Source organism: Sinocyclocheilus grahami, unplaced genomic scaffold (genome assembly GCF_001515645.1).
Source record: "Sinocyclocheilus grahami isolate Dianchi unplaced genomic scaffold, SAMN03320097.WGS_v1.1 scaffold1231.1, whole genome shotgun sequence".
In the NCBI taxonomy this organism is placed as follows: Eukaryota; Metazoa; Chordata; class Actinopteri; order Cypriniformes; family Cyprinidae; genus Sinocyclocheilus; species Sinocyclocheilus grahami.
Genome location: NW_015506410.1, coordinates 396910 through 415970, shown reverse-complemented (window position 1 = coordinate 415970; position 19061 = coordinate 396910). Strand labels below are relative to the sequence as shown.

The window sequence follows — 19061 nt, the reverse complement described above, 5'->3', positions numbered from 1 at the left end:
ATGAGCTGAAGGCCACTGTCAAAGAAACCTGGGCTTCCATACCACCTCAGCAGTGCCACAAACTGTTCACCTCCATGCCACGCCGGAATTGAGGCAGTAATTACCCTACCAAGTACTGAGTACATGTACAGTAAATGAACAGACTTTCCAGAAGCCCAACAATTCACTAAAAATGTTTTTTTTATTGGTCTTATGAAGTATTCCAATTTGTTGAGATAGTGAATTTGTGGGTTTTTGTTAAATGTGAGCCAAAATCATCACAATTAAAAGAACCAAAGACTTAAACTACTTCAGTCTGTGGGCACTGAATTTATTTAATACACGAGTTTCACAATTTGAGTTGAATTACTGAAACAAATTAACTTTTCCACGACATTCTAATTTATTGAGATGCACCTGTATTATTTATTTATTTAAAGGGAGAAGGGGGGGGGTTCAACCCACTTTCTCCTTGGAAACAAACACAGCCAAGTACCCACCCCTTAAAAGAACAAGAAAACTTCAAAAACAAAGCCAAAATATCAAAAAGACTCATTTATAACTGCAATGGATACAATGAAACAAATAAATATACCATAACTCGAGATAACAATGAACATACAGTCCAATAATAATGCTGCTGAACCTGATCTTGCACCTGCTGTAAGCAGCATGAGATCTCTCTTCTTCCCAGATCATGTTATTCTACACAAATGCTCATAAAAAAATTATAAAATGAATAGTCCAATTAAACAATGAAGAATAAACCCTTATTCAGCTCATGTGCAATATGTTATGCTCACGCCAGAGCTCTTCAACACATTAACACCCTTCAGAAAATTAGCTTTTAGAGAGAGAGAGAGAGAGAGAGAGAGAGAGAGAGAGAGAGAGAGAAAGAGAAAGAGAGAGAGAGAAAGAGAGGGAGAGGTCAACAGCTGTCTAATAGATTCTCACAGTATTGTGGATTATGCTGCATCTATCAGCGCTGTTTATTGTTTTAAGTATATCAGATGAGTGGCAATGAGTTTATGTGTGTGTCAGCATGATAACAGACTTTATCTGACTCAAGGGATTAATGTTGGGTCAGTCATTGCCGTTCAAATGTTAAACCGCCACTTACAGGTGCCACTGCTTCATGCTGACTCATCAGAAAGATTAAAACAGCTCAAGCTAAGACCACACTTCTCATTTTGTATAAAAAAGTCTTAGCAAATTTTACAAGAAGATTTGTACAGTTTGTACGGGAACATTTAAAAAAATATATTTTGTATTTCACACAAAGAAGAAAGTCATACAGGTTTGGAATGGGGGTGAGTAATTGAATTTTCATTTTTGAGTGAACTATCACTTTCATCTTTGACTTTTTTTTTTTGAGCTCATCTTTGCCTCTGGATCATGTTACAGTCTATATTTTAAACACATGAAGCGGCATGATTTATTTTTTAGATATCTAACTTGTACAACCCCAAGGCTGAGAATCTCAAGATTAGAGTGTCAATGACATAAAAAAGAGAGAAAGAAAGAGAGAAACTGAGGATGAGTTGAGGTGATCTGTCTCTCCCTGCTCTCTGAGGTCCATTGTTCACTTAATTAATCAGTTTTGTGGCACTCAAAGACGACAGGCTCGTTAGCACCGGAGATGGTGGTGGTCTGAATGTCTGTAAGCCACATCGGGATGGATGTTCCCTCCTAACTGGCAGATCCAGTATAATTCTCACTGTGTAATATGTCTTCATGTGGCCAATCACTGCACTCTATGACCCAACTTCCCATGATCCCTGCTCATACTGACACAGAGACGGACATGAAGGGTTGTACCTGCTTGCGGAGTTCCTCTGCGGCTCGTCTATAGTTGTGGCCGTTGGTGTTTCGGCTCTTGGCCGTGGCCGCAGTGTGCTTGTGGGAGATCTCACCAGATGCATCACATCCCTCGCTGCGATCTCTTCCCGCAGATGACTCTCTGCCTCTGGATCTGGGAGTGAGCTCTTTGTCCTTGTGTACCTTAAGGCCATTTAACACTGCAGGAAAAAAACACAGGGTTAGTAAATTACACAAACTATTATTTTTTTAAGATTAATCAAAATATTGCATTGCATTTTCTTGTCAGTTACATTTTCATTAAATTCTTGTATCCTATATAGCATGTTTCAAATCATATTTTTTTATAATCCTATTTGCAGTGGCTTTTTAGTGTGGAAACATAGCGGGTTTTGGTATGATATTGTGCACGACCCACTGCACTATGCAAGAGGACTGGTTTATAACTGTTATCAAATGCAGTGTCAAAACTATTTTGACAAGACTGCTGTTCTGCCTTACTTCATACTTATGTACTTTACTGCTGCCAGTGCACTGATTTCGTACTTAAAAGCACACAAACTGGCATAGCCTTTGGATCAAGTTGCTTCTAGCTACTAATCTAAATGTATATGTAATAATGAGGTACATCATGAGTTCTTGTTCATTGGTCCATGATAACCAAAATAACATTGCTGTGTTTATAATATGCTTAATTCTGCTGCACTATATAGTATGTATACTGTGCACAGTATTGAAGTTTTCTGTAAGCCTATAATACCTGGGTGACCTGCTAGAATTGTACACTGTATGCATGTACTACAGTACCCCATGATGCAATGCACTCAAACTGACATTTTATTTCTAGTGTGAAGGATGAACCAGATGGATGGCTAAAATATGGGATTGATAAAGTTAAATAACCATTCGGCACTTTGATGCCATGTGATGACAAAGTAGCATACTACTGTTGTACACATTTATCATGAGTGCAATGCCCAAAAATGCACAGTCTACAGCTGCAACAGAAACAAAACCATTACAGAGAAAGAGTTCTGACAGACGTGAGTGACAGAAAGTGCCAAAAGTATAAACTATTAGAGAAATAAATTCCACTGCAAAAAAATTAAAAATAAACATGCACAGACAAAAAAAACAACTGTCAGCACTTTTGCACTTATAAGTCGTGAGCAAGTTAAAATTAAAGTGTAGACTAAACTATTTACATTTATCAAAGCAAAAAGCAAAATGCAAAACAAAACAACTTAAATAAAACAAAAGATCAAAAGCCAAACCAAACCAAACAAAACACAAATTATAATAAAACAATAAAAACAACACAAAACAAAACCAAGAACACAAAACAAAAACGCAAAAAAATAAATAAAATAATAATAATAATAATAATAATTAAAAAAACAACAAAAACAAAACGCATCGCTCCCTTTCATCCGTGAGTTTGTTTTGAGTTCGTTTTTAATGCATTAGTACATGTACTTTCTCTACAGATAATGCTGGAAAAAAAAGTCTGCGTTTTTGGACAGGGTAGTCTGTCTGTTATAAGGCCCTCTGGACGGCTCTAATTAACACATAATCAAACTGCTCTCTGTATTTATGACTGCTAACTTTAATTTTACAGTGTTTAAATATCAACAGGCAGCAGAGCGTGTCAGCGAGGGAGAAACGGATGGGCTTTCGCGTTGTAAGGCTTGTGCTTGGAACTGCTACCGACAGCTGAACTCAATAAAAGGTGTTTAATTTAGAAATGTAAACACGCCTCTGGGTTACTGAGGTTCAGCGAATGAAAGCAGAGCACTGTGGTTTCTCTCGCTCTGAGACACACACAGAGAGAGAAAGACTTGAGCATTACCTGTGCTCCATATTAAAGTGTCACATCTGACATGGGCCAGCTCAGACAACGGGCTGCGTCCAGGCACCGGGTAGGTTGAGGATAGGCAGCATGAGAGACAGAGAGAGCGAGAGCGATGTGGGCCGGGGGCTTTCCTGATCCTGGGACTGTGTGCATTTCACATATCCAACCAGCTGAGGTAGTTGGTAGTCTACATACACAAAACCTCAAGTCTGTTAAGAACAAGGAGCAAATTCCTGAATGTGGGCCAATCTGGAGCAATCCAGATCAATTTAAGGTGACTTATTGCCAGCTGAGAAGTAAAACTGAGCTCATTTATTCAGAGCTGATCAAACAAGAATAGACGAGTAGACATGACAGTCAAGGTGCACCTATGACATACTACTGTCTATGTAAGATGATGTGGTGCATACTGATCTTGATTTCTCATGTAGGAGTGTAGTATGCAAACGGGGATTCAGACTAGTCTGTAGGCTTCAAAGAAAAATAAACAACAAAATTGTGTTGGCTAGAGGTCGACAGATTGATCGGCATTTTTGGCATTTTTTAGTTCATCGGCATCGGCATCGGCCGATTGTGCTGCAAATTGAGCTGATTTATAGGCAGGCGCATCTGCGGGCAGCTAAGCGTTGTTGCGGAACACCGGAGAATCTCTCTCTGGTTGCGTGAGAGACGTACCCTGCAATAATAATTTACTCAAACTCACTTTTATGAGAAAAAAAAAATCAAAGAAAATCAGCCAAACACATCTGAGAAAAAAATCGGCATCATATATCGTCCATCGGCTGCCCTGATTTCTAAATATCGGCATCGGCTAGAGAAAAACCCATGTCGGTCTACCTCTAGTGTTGGCTTCACAGCCACAGACCTACAATACATAGAGTATAAATGCTTACACAACTAATGTGTGTATCTGTATGTGTTTATATATAGATGCTAGCTTGATGTTCTGATTGCTGCTGAAGACACTTTAACACACTCAATTTGACAGGCGCTTGGCTTTCAATTATCTGCTGAAAGACTATTTTTGTTTGATAACATGTTTCATTAACACACGCTCCCGCAATACCTTGCTGCCCCTCTTTAAACTCACACAGCATCTATTGAGAGTGTCAGCGAAGTGTTCAAACTGTCTTACAAGGCTGTTTTTCCTTCATTTGTTGTGGGGGTGTGTGAGACGTGTTGCCTGCCGTTACTCGGCACAGCTGTGAGCTGAATGCATAAACACCTTGTTACCGCCTTCCTTACAAAAGTGATAATTGGAGTGGAAAGATGGAAGCGTCACGTCCCACTCCAACACAACATTCCCATCTCCACACAGGAAGCGTCAAGTATCTCGCTCTCGCTCTCTCTCTTCATATGTACAGCTTGCACAAGACATTTACATTATTGTTCAAAAGTTTGGGGTCGGGAGGATTTTTAAAAATGTTTTTGAAAGAAATCTTGCATACTCACAAATACAGCATTTACTTGAACAAAAATATTGGGAATTTAAATTTTTTTTTTTTATATTTAGTGTAATAATGCTAAATATTATTACAATTTAAAATAACAGTTTTCTATTCTAATATATTTATTTAAAAATGTAATTTATTTTTATGATGCAAGGCTGAATTTTCAGCATCATTACTCATGTCCTCACTGTCACTAGATCCTTCAGAAATTATTCTAATATGCTGATTTGACGCTCAAGAAACATTTATTACCATTATCAATGTTGAAAAGTGAGTGCTGCTTAATATTTTTGTGGAAATGGAGATACATTTGGTTTTTACCGGTTCTTTGATGAATAGAAAGTTTAAAAGAACTGCATTTATTTGAAAAAAGCTATCTTTTATAAATGTATTCACTGTCAATTTATCAATTTATTGCATGTTTGCTGAATCAAAAATTTAATTTCTTTAAAAAAAGAAAAAAGAAAGAAATCCTACTGAAGCCAGACTTTTAAACAGTGGTGTATACTGACTAGGTAGACTAGGTTAATATAAGGGCTGGACTAATTAATTGCCTTTTATTTGGTATTTTAAGATTATAGGCCATTTTGAGCATTTTACAGAAGTCTTAACTTCAGAGGACACGTTTTCTGTATAAATTTAAATATTAATTTTAAGGCTGCTAATCTATTTATTTATTTTTATTTATTCATCTAAGTAAATCACAATTAATTGCATATCAATATTTGCTTAGAGACCTCTAAAATGAAGATAATAATAACGGGACTATTACATGCAATTTATGATAATATTGCATGCTTTTACACAGAAATTACTTATGCAATTAGAAACTATATTATAAAAACAACTGCACAGTGAGTTACAGACAAACGGTGTCTTTTTTTTTTTTTTTTTTCCCCCACTCTTTGTTCTTACCGAATCCGTTAATCTTGCCAGACTGTTTACCCTTCTTGGGCGTAGACTGGCATGACGTAGATGCCACACTGGGTGGTTTCTCTTCCTCAATTTCATCTTCATCATCCAGATCCTCCTCATCCTGAGAGCAGCCTAAGTAAGCCATGCTACTGGGTAATGCCGGTGAGCCTGAGAGGCGAGAGAGAGACAGAGACAGAAAGTGTTAAAGGATGCCACAGACCCAGTGCATTTAGTGAGCAGTGGCCAAAGAAAATGGGATAAACCGGCACAACCATGTAATCTCAGTTTCTATTGCAACCATAATCCTCTCAAAATCAAGCTGCTGCTCTGGATTACAGACTGTCGCAGCCGTAAGAAGCCTGAGTACATTACACTCCTCTGTTTCTGTGTGTGGAGATTTGGAGCCACGAGTGACTGTGTCTAACTGACGTTTCTCTTCAAGAGAAACTATGTTTTAAAACATACCAGCTGATAACCAGCAGCATACTGCAAGATTACAGCCCCATGTGAGGAGGACCATAATAAACCACTGCTTCTGGATCAGGCAAAGCTTGAAAGCTGAAAACTTTGGTGCAATACACAAACAAACAATATAAAAAGCTAATACAGAATATTATACTAATACAGAGCATAACGGAGCTAATACATAATAATTACTACATTAAAACAACACTAAAATAATGCCTTTACCTTAAATAAAACAAAATAATAAAATAAAACCTTACATGTATTTGGGTTAATACAAATCAATGTAATATTGTTATTACAATTAAACCAATTAAAATCGGATATTAGCCAATATTAGGATTCTTACTGGTAGAATAGTGATAAAATGTTGAGGTACAATATATAAATAATCTGAAATATTTACTATTGGTGACCTCATATTCACCTCATACTCCAAGGATTATCAGTCATATAATACGTGTAATTTGTGAGTTCAGAAAGAACTCCTGATAAAGACATGGCTCAACTTGTGGAAAATGGGCATCCTATGACCCCTTTAAGATTTTATATACTATTAAAGACACTGAGGACTTACAGGCAATAGAGGATATCACACGCATGGATTTCATCTGCACAGATGTCTAGATTGTTTTAAATCTTTATGTTTGTGTAGTAGATTTCACTCAGACTGCTCAAATACATGTACATACACATGCAGGAAACCGCTTTGTCCATGCAACTTTCATCAAGAGTGTAATTCCTGCGTTGTGTCTGCAGCGCATTACTTAACATTGCATCAGAACACGCAATCTGGATGGTAAAAAAATATAAAAATCCATTTTAAAAACAAAAAAAAATCAAAGCTGTTGATGTCTCAAAAGGCAGAGTCCTAGAGATTGTCTTTTTGCTTAAGACAGAAAAACTTTTCTTTTGAGAAAACCATCAGAGATTTTACAATGTCGCATTAATCACAGCCTGCACTCTACTCTAGTCGCACACGGCGGTCTGCTTAAATACTTTCTCTGTGTCAGATAAGAGCTGCGTTTCGCTGGCAGTCAGCCATAACTGAGCTATTGTAGGACTGCCCATTTGACCCTGGCTATATTTACCCAGAATCCATTGATCTGTATTTACCCATCCTCTCTATCTCCACCCCTCCGAAAGATCAACACTGTCTGCTCATGACCGGCTCTCCTGATGGCTGGAACAGACATGCCAAAGTAAAGAGCCCTCTGGAAGATATTGAATGTCAGGGATTCTTTAAAGGATAAACCGACACATGGTGTAATGACAACTCTCTACTAATCATAACATTAGTGTACTGTAATGCCATTTGGACAACATTACGCTCCACACACACACTAATATACACACCGGCCTCTACAGGGGAGTATCATTTATAAATCATACCACTAGGAGGCCGGTGTATGGTTAGTGAGGTGCGGCCCATCATCTAATTGCTGCTGTGGAAAAAAACAGCTACGAGAGTCACTGAGAGTTGAGGCTGATATGCAACACCCTAAAAGCGTGGCTTTGGCCTCTCCCTGACCTCACACACCTGGCTAAGTCAAGTTACAGCCAAGTCTGAGAAGACCTGAGCTGACCCCATTGCGTACATATGAGGCAAAACGCATCTGATACAGCTAGCTAATGTTTCATACGGCACAGTCACTCACACAATCACCTGATAAAGTGATTAAAAGACTACTTTTCTAGAATGCAATGGCCATACATTTTGGCCCATGGACATCTTGTTTTTGGAAAGCATGTTAAAGGATATTTCTGGGCTGTTATTCTGAACTCCCGGGGAGGAAGGAAAGTTTACACTGAAATGAGGCAGTCTAAACCACCTCCCGCAAGGTTTAAGTATTATGTTGTAAAAACTCTGGCCAACGAATAAATTTAAGGTCCAGCAAGCTTTCGTTTTCAGGTTTTTGAACGGTACAAACGGAACATTCTGCTTCCACTTTTCCTACCTTTTACACATCTCAGGACATGGATGAAACGGGAGAGAAACATTTCTTTTTTTTTATCGTTAAGTTGAAAAACTGCAGACTACACTTCTGATCCTAGTAAATTAATTTAAAGTCAAATAAATATTAATGTTCAATAAAAAGGGTCTCACATTAAGTCACAGCTGAGAGTAGACAATCAAAATCTATTGACATTTTCGCAGTTCCTGCCCTGATTTGAGAGGAAAATCCACAGAATGGATTGAAATGTGTTAAACGTCTAAAACCAAGTTTTAACTGTTAGCTGAAAACATTAAATATTTTATAAATGAATTTAGAGGGATACAAGTAATAGGGTCAATGTAAATAATGTTCAGTTTCCTGCACAGACCAATTACTTTGTAATATATCATCAGGAGCCACTGGTATTAATTTTGTGTTTCCTGATATGCGTTTTTGACTCTCAATGTGATGGTAGCCATTGACTTGTATTTTATGAATCACCAAGGACCATGTTTTCAGCTAAAAAGCTTCTTTACTGGTCTACTTAAAACAAAAAAAAACAAAAAAAAAACAGTCACATCTTGGATGGCCTGAGGGTGAGTAAATTAACAGCAAATTTTAATTTTTGGGTAAACCATCTCTTTAAATAAAATAGCTTTCTGTGGACCCCAGATTCAGCATGAATTGGCAGTGAGGCTCCATGTTACCCTGAAGACTTTAGTTTTACCTGTTCTGTGGTTAAATATTTGAGCTTCACTCTATAGAAACACTGTGTACTGACCTTGAAAGTAGGAGGTACCCATAAATCTCCTGTGAAAGGCATAGCCTGGTTCACAAGAGGTGGGTGTGTTTGTTGAAGTGTGTGTCTGTGACACTTCAGGCTGATAACACCTCCATTATTCAACATGAAACGGCTGGTGTGATACCTCCTAACTTTGAAAGTCAATGTTTGTGCAGCAAGTGCACTGGAGTTCAGATGCCATGAAGGCCACCTCCACCTCTGCATTTACACCAGACAATGGTGCTACGGTTCAGCTCGTTTATCTGGACATCAGGTGAGCAATTTAATTAATTTCCCAAGCCTGAATTGTGACTATCACATGTGATGTTCATGGGCAAGTAAATCTAACACTGGCGAAACCAGAATAATTAACTGCAAAAAGCAAATTGGTTACAGCATATAATGGCTCAGCTCACTTTCTGAAACACTGCAAAGCCAACACAAAACACATTAGAGTCTTGTTTAGTTTATCTGAAGTGCACAGGGTCTAAACAGCCTCAAAAACAACTCAAAAATATTTTCCAATTAGTCATGCTGTAAACTTGGCAAATTCAGTGACTAGTTGTTCCTCAGAGTGGATTCGGTCCATGTTGCTGGAAGCCCTATAATGATGGTAGTTACAATTTACTGCTAAATGTAGCGGCAATCACACATTTATAGCACATTTAATTGCCCGCAAGGACTGCAGTGCACCATGTTAATTCTTCAACTTTGATTGTATTATTTTGTAATACATGGTGCAGTTTCTAATAAAGCATCGTAGTCAGTACATATTGTGTTGCTATATTAGAAGAGATGACTAAAATTATCCAAAAATAAATGCATGCACCATTAAAAATAAGCAGAACTATATAATAAAAAAATACAAATAAAAAAAAGTTCAAGACTATAATAAATCTTTATGGTAAGGCGAGGAAGGAGAGACATTGAAAAATGAAGCAATACCTCGAAGGCATATGAATGTGAGGAAGTCTTCGGTCTTGGGCTTGCGTCTGGAGAGGAATGTGATATGTGTGAGCGGCGTGGGCAGAGAAGGGTCGGCCATCTTCACCGGCGTGGTGCTGGGAGAGTTGGGTTGAGACTGAGCAAACTTCCTCTGTGCATGCAGTCTGGGCCTAAGAGAGAGAATGGAAACAATACATTTAAATACGTTTGCGTTCTATCATATAATGGAGAGTTTATTGGGACATTAGAAAAACCTTTCTTCTGAAAATCCCCACTTGGCACTGGGACTCGGATAACGCTGCCCATAGCAATAAATTAATCTTAACACATTTGCTCTTGTGATGGTAAAACTCCACTCGGGGCTTTGCTGTTGCCATGACTAATTCAGTCAATCTGGAACCCATTCAAACACGTTTTTGGTCTGATTAGCACACAAGAGCTGCTACTTCTGATAGTTATCCGAACGCTGTTAACTGGGTTGAGGACTGGAACAAATTCAGAGACATTCACCCATGTTTAACTTTGTTGAACTGATGAAAAACCGTGAAAATGGGTAAAATATGGAAAGGTGGCCTTAAGGTTTCGATGGTGCATAATTTATTTATTTATTTAAAGCTTTCATAAAAATCGAACAATGTTTCCAAGAAAGGACAAAGCTATGAAACCTTATACAACAGGAACATTTTTATAATGAACCTCTTCTGTCTGTCAGGTATGGATGTCCGTTTCCACTATGGAATAAATAAATAAAGGTAATTGTGACATTTTATCTCACAATTCTGAGAAAAAAAGACAGAATTGTAAGATATAAAAGGCAGAATAATGAGACTTGCAATTCTGAGAAAATAAGTCAGAATTGTGACATAGGCTATTAATTGACTTTTTATTTATTTATTTTTTTTACTTTTTTAGAGAATTTTTAGTTTACATCTGACCATTTTTTTCCTGAAATTGGTGCTTACATCGCACAACTCCGATTTTTTTCTTCTTCTCAGAATTGTGATATTAGGCAGAAATGGGTGTCCATAGTCAGGGCATAATAGTAACATTAAAGTAAATTCAAAGTAATTCTAATAAAATAGTGAAAATCAATTGAAATGGTCAATTTGTGTTATGGACACTGTAGTGATCATCTCTGATTCTGGAAACTTTGCTATTTTTGTCACACATCTCAAGAATCAGTGCAGACAGTCCCTGTGAGTGAGTGACTTGACACAACCACACTAACGGACACTTGCGAGATGTTGTCTAACTCTTCCTCTGAATGTTGATTCACGTCAATGTTTTGCAATGTAATTAAGTTCTCCATTATGTGCTGTGAAGACTTCAGCAGCAGCTGATGATAAATACTACTAAGGATAAGTCAAACTGCTAACTTTAAAGGCCTCTCACACTCACTCATCACAGCTTCTCCTTTTGTAGACTTCTAACTCACTGACTCTACATTTCAGTTCAACTCTCCCCGTGAAACAGCATGGAATACTAAAATCTTTGGAAAGTCGTATGTCTCAATTCCTCCTCCACCCTCCGCGTGCTGCCAGAGGAGGCACGCGTGTACGCACTTTCCATTTCAGCAGCAATTCATCATTATACCCACACGCACTCCCCTCAGTCCAAGCCTGATGTTTGCTGCCAAATATGTTCTCCTCACACAGAATAAAAAAAAATAAAAAAATACGCAAAAAATAAGGGGGATGGGTAAAAGACAAACATAATTCATTCCTTTACAAATTAATCTCATTCAATCAGAGGACCGTGCCTGAGATGGCTTGCCAAGCCCCAGCAGCTTTGACGAAACCGCAACAGCATCGCTAATCAATTCTAACCAGCGCTGTGTTCAGCAGAGAGATTGTTTCTCTTTTTTCTTTTCCAGTCTCTCACGGCTGTGACTGATGGCACAGGCACCGCCGCTATGCCACAAAAAATTTAGAAACTCTGCAACTTCTGTTCACATCTATTTGATGTCAAGCAAAAACAGACATTCTGGCTTGAAATCTTAAATTTGTGGTTCAAAAAACATTATTGAAGCAATTATTGAAGTAATTTAAGACACTCCTTTTTGTAATCCCAAAGGTCCAAAGGCCAGGAAATAAAGCTATAGGCGAAAACTACCAAATTGTGATGGTGAATGCTGAGGATCTGGCAATTAAAAGTGCTGAAGTCTGGAAGAAGACAGAAAGGAGGAGAAAAATCAAGCTGAAAGCCTCACAGACTTGGACATAAACCAGAAATTACAATGAACTGTAGTTTAATCATGACAACTCTCGGAAGATTTTAGCATGGTGATGGATATGACAATGTTAATGTATTTGGTCTTGGCAGAATAGATCTGCTACGCTGCTGCTGAATTGCTGCTGCTGTTGGTTATTGCTGTAGTTGTAGATTATTGCTGCTGCTGCAAGTAAGTACAGGAACTTTCTACCGCCAATGCATATGGTGATACGGTGCCGTGAGTATTTAAGACATACTGCTGCTGCACAAACAGCATATAAAATAACCCATAGCAGATCTATACAGGTGGAGTTGGGGAAGGTGGAGGGCTTCAGAGAAACTCTGAACGTGCGCTGCAGGAATCTCAAGTGAATGCTAGCCAGCCATATAAATGCAAGGCAGTAAGCTCATTGGCTGCATATGCAGCATGAACCAATCAGCTTGTGCCAAGTCGTTTAACTCTCTAAACTATCATCATTTACCTTAACAACCCGTCAGCCTGCGCCATCTAGAGTTTCATGACTGAACTATATATTTTATTTACAGGGGAAAAAACTGAAGTGTACAAAAGATTAAAACACAACATGTCATATTTCAAAAAGACACATAATCACTCTCTAAACCGGCATCATCTGTTCAAATGGGGTCTGCAGCTCCACACCCAAACATTGACATTAATAAATGGAGATTACACAGGCAAAAAGTTAGTCATAACATTGGAGATCGCTGGAGGACTAGATGACAGCTGAGTGAGATTTCAGCCAACAAACACAAATGTAAAAACCCTAGCCTTTAAAACGTTGCTGCTAGATATTCAACAAAGCACTTACAAGCCAGCCAGCTGCCCCATTACTTATTGATTGCTAAAGTGTTTCAGGCAGAGGTGTAACCTCATTTAGATTGGTCCAGGGGAGAATTCATACTTTGCAGGAGAAATAAAGAAAACAATCTTTTTTCTCGCAATGGTTTTCATAAGAAACCTAAATATTTTTAGGAGCTGAAAACTGCTGCTTTAGAAGTGTTAACGCGACTAAGCACCAGAGTTGTTCTGATGCAGCTGTGCAAAAAAAAGAAAAAAAGGATCCAGTAAAACAACGAAGGATGTCACGGTTCATCAAGTCAGTCTAGACTGCTCTGAATCTCAGAGACGGCCTGCTTTTATTGGACAATTTATCCTATCTGTTCCTCATTACAGGGTATAATGGCCAACTGTTTGGCATGCAAGTATCCAGTGACAAAGATAGAGATGCATGCTGGGATAGCAGACATGAGCATAATCCCTACACACTATACAGAGAGCATTTGGCAACTTAATGCATGTCTATTACGACATCTATTCAGTCTAAACACACTCACATGATATAAACTCAAACAGACAAGGGAGACACACAATACGTTTAGTCCACACAGGAATGGGAAAAGCCCTGGAAAATTTCCTGGGATATTGTTTGGCTTCATGCAAATGAGTGAGTTCTTTGAAAAGAGAATGGCTATCATAACATCTGATGACTCTGACACTCTTAAAACTAAATACATTAATAGATTACTTAAATGATTGCTCTGTTCCAAAACCTAGCGAGTTCCCTAAACAGATTTTAAAGGCACTGTAAGCACTAAAAATGCAAATGCTGTTCCGAAAGGTAGGAAGCAACATTTTTTTACTTTCTAAGATACTTAATTTTGGCCAAATTCTAAGACAGAATAGCATGCATCTTTTGGGAGACATTCCCAGAATGCACTGCACCGAGCTCAATGAAGACAAATATATGTATTTCTTCAAATACTGAAAATTAAATTGGACTATTCTAGCCTCCTTGCTATATTCAAACTTTATTGGAATCATACCAGTCAAATGCTATTCATGTGGCACAAGGCATTGTTGCATATGTAGAATCTTCAATTCAGCACCTTGTGAAGGTTCATGATGTCTAGGATTTTGCCTTAGAAGGCAGTCACCTAAGTAGGCAGCAGATAGCACATAAACTTGTTAGGTTTTACAGAGTTACAGTGTTTTAAAGCTCTACATATTTTCCCAGGACTATCTGCATGAGTTGTGGCTGTCCCAAATTATAACGTGTCTGTACAAATTCATGATGCGCTCCAAATAAAACCAGGCTCCAAACAAACTTTGTTTCAACTTCAAGACTCTCCTGTCAACCAGGGAACAATGATATATTGAACCTTCTGTATTTCTGAGAGAGAGACAGTCTGTAAATTGCAACATGAGTGATGAATGGTGGAGATGGGATCTAACCACATCCTCCAGACAGGACCGTAAAGAGGGGCCATGAGAATGACTGATCTGGGCATTCCGGTTCCACTGGTCTTACCCTTCCTCAGTGGGCGAGAGACACTGCAACACAATAGCCCCATGGAGCTTCCCAGCCTGTGCACTCCTTAATGGGACAGATATGGGTTCTCTTACAATGCTAGTCTTTTAACAAGAGGCTCATGCATAATTTACAGCTGATAAAAACCACAACGGGGTAAGGTCACTCCAGGAACTAGGGCTCTGATCCTATTACCATTTAGCTCATGGTGAAAACCCACGATGAAGAGCTGTGACTGAGGTCAATTTTAAAGGGTAATGGGTGCATCTATGTTAATCTCTCTTATTGTATAAACAGAAATGACTAGAAGGCATCCAGGAATTTCAATATTTCCACCTCCAGTGTCAAAGTGTCATCCTCCAAATCCACCTCTAGCTTCAATGCATCTTTCCCTGCAAATTCTGCCTCCGTTTTCAAAATATCTACCTGCAAATTTGCCTTCAGTTTTAATATATTTGTTTACAAATCAGCCTACAGTTTAGGGTATCTATACAACAAATCAGCTTACAGCTTTCAAGGTATCAACCTCCAAATTGGTCTAAAGTACCTAGCTCCAAATCAGTCTACATACTTCAAGTTACCACCTCCAACCAATTGGTCTATAGTTTTCAAGGTATCTGCCTCCAAATCAGTCTACAGATTTCAAGTTACCACCTCCAACTGATTGCTCTTTAGTTTTCAAGGTCTATGCCTCCAAGTCAGCCTACAGATTTCAAGGTATCTGCCTCCAAATCAGTCTACAGATTTCAATTCACTGTCTGAAATGCAGAGCCAGACAGATGTGGAGCGAAAAAGCGAATGGGCAGTCAAGTGAAACAACAAAAAGGGGAAAAAAAGCGAGGGGCGAGCACCTGCTGGGAGGCGCAGAGGGAGGCATTATGGCAGGATGTCCTGATTCATCCTCCTATAATTACTGTGCCTCGCCCTTCAAAGAACACCAAGCTCTGATGTTACATGTGGAGCTCTTCTGTATCACTGATTAGCTTTCAGGACAGCGGCAAGAGAGAGGAGTTGGGCTTCCATTGGAAAGGAAAAGAAACAGTGACTGGATCCCTGGGGCTCATAGGAGGTTAGGAAAGGTGGGGTGACAAAATGCTTTGGTAACCTTTATGTTACATTTCTTTACATGCAACAGCTGTTGTGAGCTGGAGTGAGCAATCAAAGGACACAATATGATGATTATAACTGAAATATACGGATGAGGTCTAATATTGTGGCGGCATGTAGGAACACACATGGTTACTGGTTTACATTGCATGCAATTACATGAAACATGTTCATGTCTAATCATTTGCATGTTGAAAAGTTGTTCCATGTGCATCAGCAGTAGAATTTTAAGCACAAGCCTCCTTCTGAGTGGCCAGTTGTGTTCTGTGATCTCTGTTGGTGTGATGTGAAATATTTGGTAATGTGATCTCTCGCCACAGTTCTGAGCATACAGCATGAAGATTAAGTAAAACAGGTACTGCATGCACTCTGGGATTCTAGTGTGTGCAATTGTTTTTATGGCTGACGCGCCTCTAAAAGAGCACCAAATTGTGCCAAACAGGAGAAGTTGGAGGGCTTCCACAAACAAAAGCACATTGGCGGCGCCAGGGGTAAAAGGGACGACCCCTCCGGTGTCAGCACCTCCCCTTCCCCCCTCCAGATCCCGCAGCATCAAAGCATTCCACAGCGGCTGCAGTCACTCCTAATCTCAACAGCAGGCTCTGGCTCTCTCCGGATCAGATGAGTGGAGCAGGGGAGAAGTTCGCAGGGAGGGAGAAAGAGATGAATGATTGCAGTAGCGAGATGGATGGAGCCATGAAGAGAGGACAGGCACTGATAGACCTCAGGGGCAGAGATGTTTGAGTTTTAGGAGGGAAGAGAGGGGAGGAGGGGTGTATAAACCCTTTGTGAGCAACATGGATTCATTCGGTCTGTTTTCAGTCATATGCATGCATTAACATGGAGGCAACTTTAAGATAACAGGATGAAAAGCACAGTCCTCATGGATCCAACAAGGTGATATATAGAAAAAGAATGAACTGGATAACAGTAAGTAAAGGTATATTTTGACATGTTGGTATGATATCTCAGACTCAGAGTCCATAGAGAGGCATTTTAGATTTTTTTTTTTTATTTGGTCAAAACCGTAACTTGGGCCTCATCTTAAGTCTTACTTTACTGACAAATCCAATAATCTTTTTATATTCCAAAAACGACCATACCATGATGTGACGCTATAATTTGACTGCCAAATAGATATTCTTAATGCTTGGCATACGCCACACTGCTTTGTGCTGTTTGTGTAATATGCCATCTATCTGACTTGTATTTTTAAAGCTAAACAAGCAGATTGATCTCTAACATAGTTTACTTAGAATCTAATAGTTCAAATCTGCTCAGTACACATTCCATCTTCGTTAAATCCATCTTCCATCAGGTCCAGCTGCTCTGTGCTATATAGGCTTTAATAAAATTGAACATACACAAACAATTGTCCATCAAAAAAAAAAAAAAGAAGATAATTCGCACTCGCTCTCTACATATATATATATATATATATATAAGAAGGGAAGGGTGAAAATATTTGATAATGTAAGATGAATGTATGACAATTTTTCAGTCAAACATCTTTCATTCTCTCACTGACTTGCTGTTTCTAGTACACATGCTAACTCTCTCTCTATTTCTTTTTTTTGCTCTCTGCTAAAGCTAAACAGCTCCAGATGGGCCACATGGTCCTGAAAAACTCTCCCAGCAGCCTCTGCCAGTGAGGAGCAGCTGGCTCTGAGAGCGCGGTGAAGAGCCAGCGGCACATGTGCCGAGCAGCCCAAGGCAGCCAAGAGAGCACAGAGGGATCCCTGATTCTGGGTCATTCATAATCCCGCTCTAATAAACAGTGCTGAAATGATAATCGCTACATAACTGTGACAAAGCAGAACCACAAAGCGCGGCTTGGGCTAGATGGTCAATAAAAATTTGAGTAAATATTTGTGAATGAATTGTTCTTTTAAATTAGCTCTTTGTAATGATTGAGTCAATTTGCAAAGCATTTCTAAATCACTCATCTGTAACAGTTTTATTTGAAAGTAAAACTGTGAGGTGGAAAACACTTCCACAGATTCCACAGATATATATATATATATATATATAACTTAGAGGAGAATATGTTAATAGACAAACAATTTTGACAAAAATTTTATTTGAGTGATAATTCAAATGATTTTTTTTAACGGTTTAATAAAATTAGTTATCTAAATCAGTTGTGATTTAATTTGAATAAAAGTGTGGTGATTAAATTTTATTTGAGAGAACATTCAGTATTATATGTTTTTGAAAGAAGTCTCTTGTGCTCACCAAGGCTGCATTTATTTGAGCAAATATACAGTAAAAACAGTAATATTGTGAAATATTATTACAACTCAAATATCAGTTTTCTATCTGAATATATTTTACAATATAATTTATTCCTGTGATGCAGAGCTGGATTTTCAGTATCATTACTCAAGTCTTCAGAGTCACATGATCCTTCAGAAATCAGTATAATATGCTGATTTGATGCTCAAGAAACATTTATTATTATCAATTATGAAAACAGTTTTTGCAGCTTAATATTTTTGTGGAAAATTATACATCTACATACTAAATTTTTGTTTTAGGATTATTTGATGAATAGAGAGTAAAAAAAAAAACTGCATTTATTTGAAATCTTGTATAATGTTATACAGGTCTTTACAGTTATTATCAATACTCCAAAAAGTATTAATAAAAAAAAAAATCATGCTGAACTCAAACTTTTAAAAGGTAGTGTAATTGTCAATTAAATCTCAAATATGTCCCATGATAGTCCTCTGAGAGAATACAGCGATCTGAGACACTGATATCCAGTAAAAAGACTAGTGAAAGAAGCTTTCTGACCCTGAGTTGGAGAATAAAAGGACGTGATTTTGATGTCCATCCCTGAGGAGCACTCTATTTTAGACATGCACAATAAATTCTGGACCTGCAAACACAATCCAGCTAATTTCTTATTGTTTTTCTGCTTACCTGAGTCAAGTTATTTGAGCAATACCATGAAAGATGGTTTGGTATTGAATTGACTTTTAACCTTGCACCCTAACACTCTGCCTTCATATATCAGCTCATTAGTCAGTTGTGCCCAAAGATGTGGGGTCACAGAGGTCACGGGGAGAAAAATACAAACCTGACCCCTCAGCGGTCAACTAAAATGCCACCGTTCATCACAAAAAATTACATTAACATGCACCTCAGGAGAATAACAATATGGACTTTTGAAACACAATGCTCTTAGCATCTAAACACACTAGATATTCAATTATAAAGGTAGACATCTTTAAGCCATTATGTTTTAGCTTAAGTGCACTGCATCAC

At 38.4% G+C, this 19061-nt stretch overlaps 1 protein-coding gene across 2 annotated transcripts in view; it reads right to left on the bottom strand.

The window, feature by feature from the left end:
- The window catches only part of LOC107568290 (protein Jumonji-like), a 98767-nt gene that overhangs the window by 10572 nt on the left and 69134 nt on the right, over positions 1–19061 (bottom strand). For both annotated transcript variants that reach the window (XM_016254221.1, XM_016254222.1), the window contains exons 4-6: positions 10144–10313; positions 6016–6183; positions 1798–1997 (exon numbers count right to left, since the gene is read on the bottom strand). In XM_016254221.1, coding sequence (XP_016109707.1) covers positions 1798–1997; positions 6016–6183; positions 10144–10313 — 538 coding nt within the window. The remainder of the gene's footprint in view (positions 1–1797; positions 1998–6015; positions 6184–10143; positions 10314–19061) is intronic.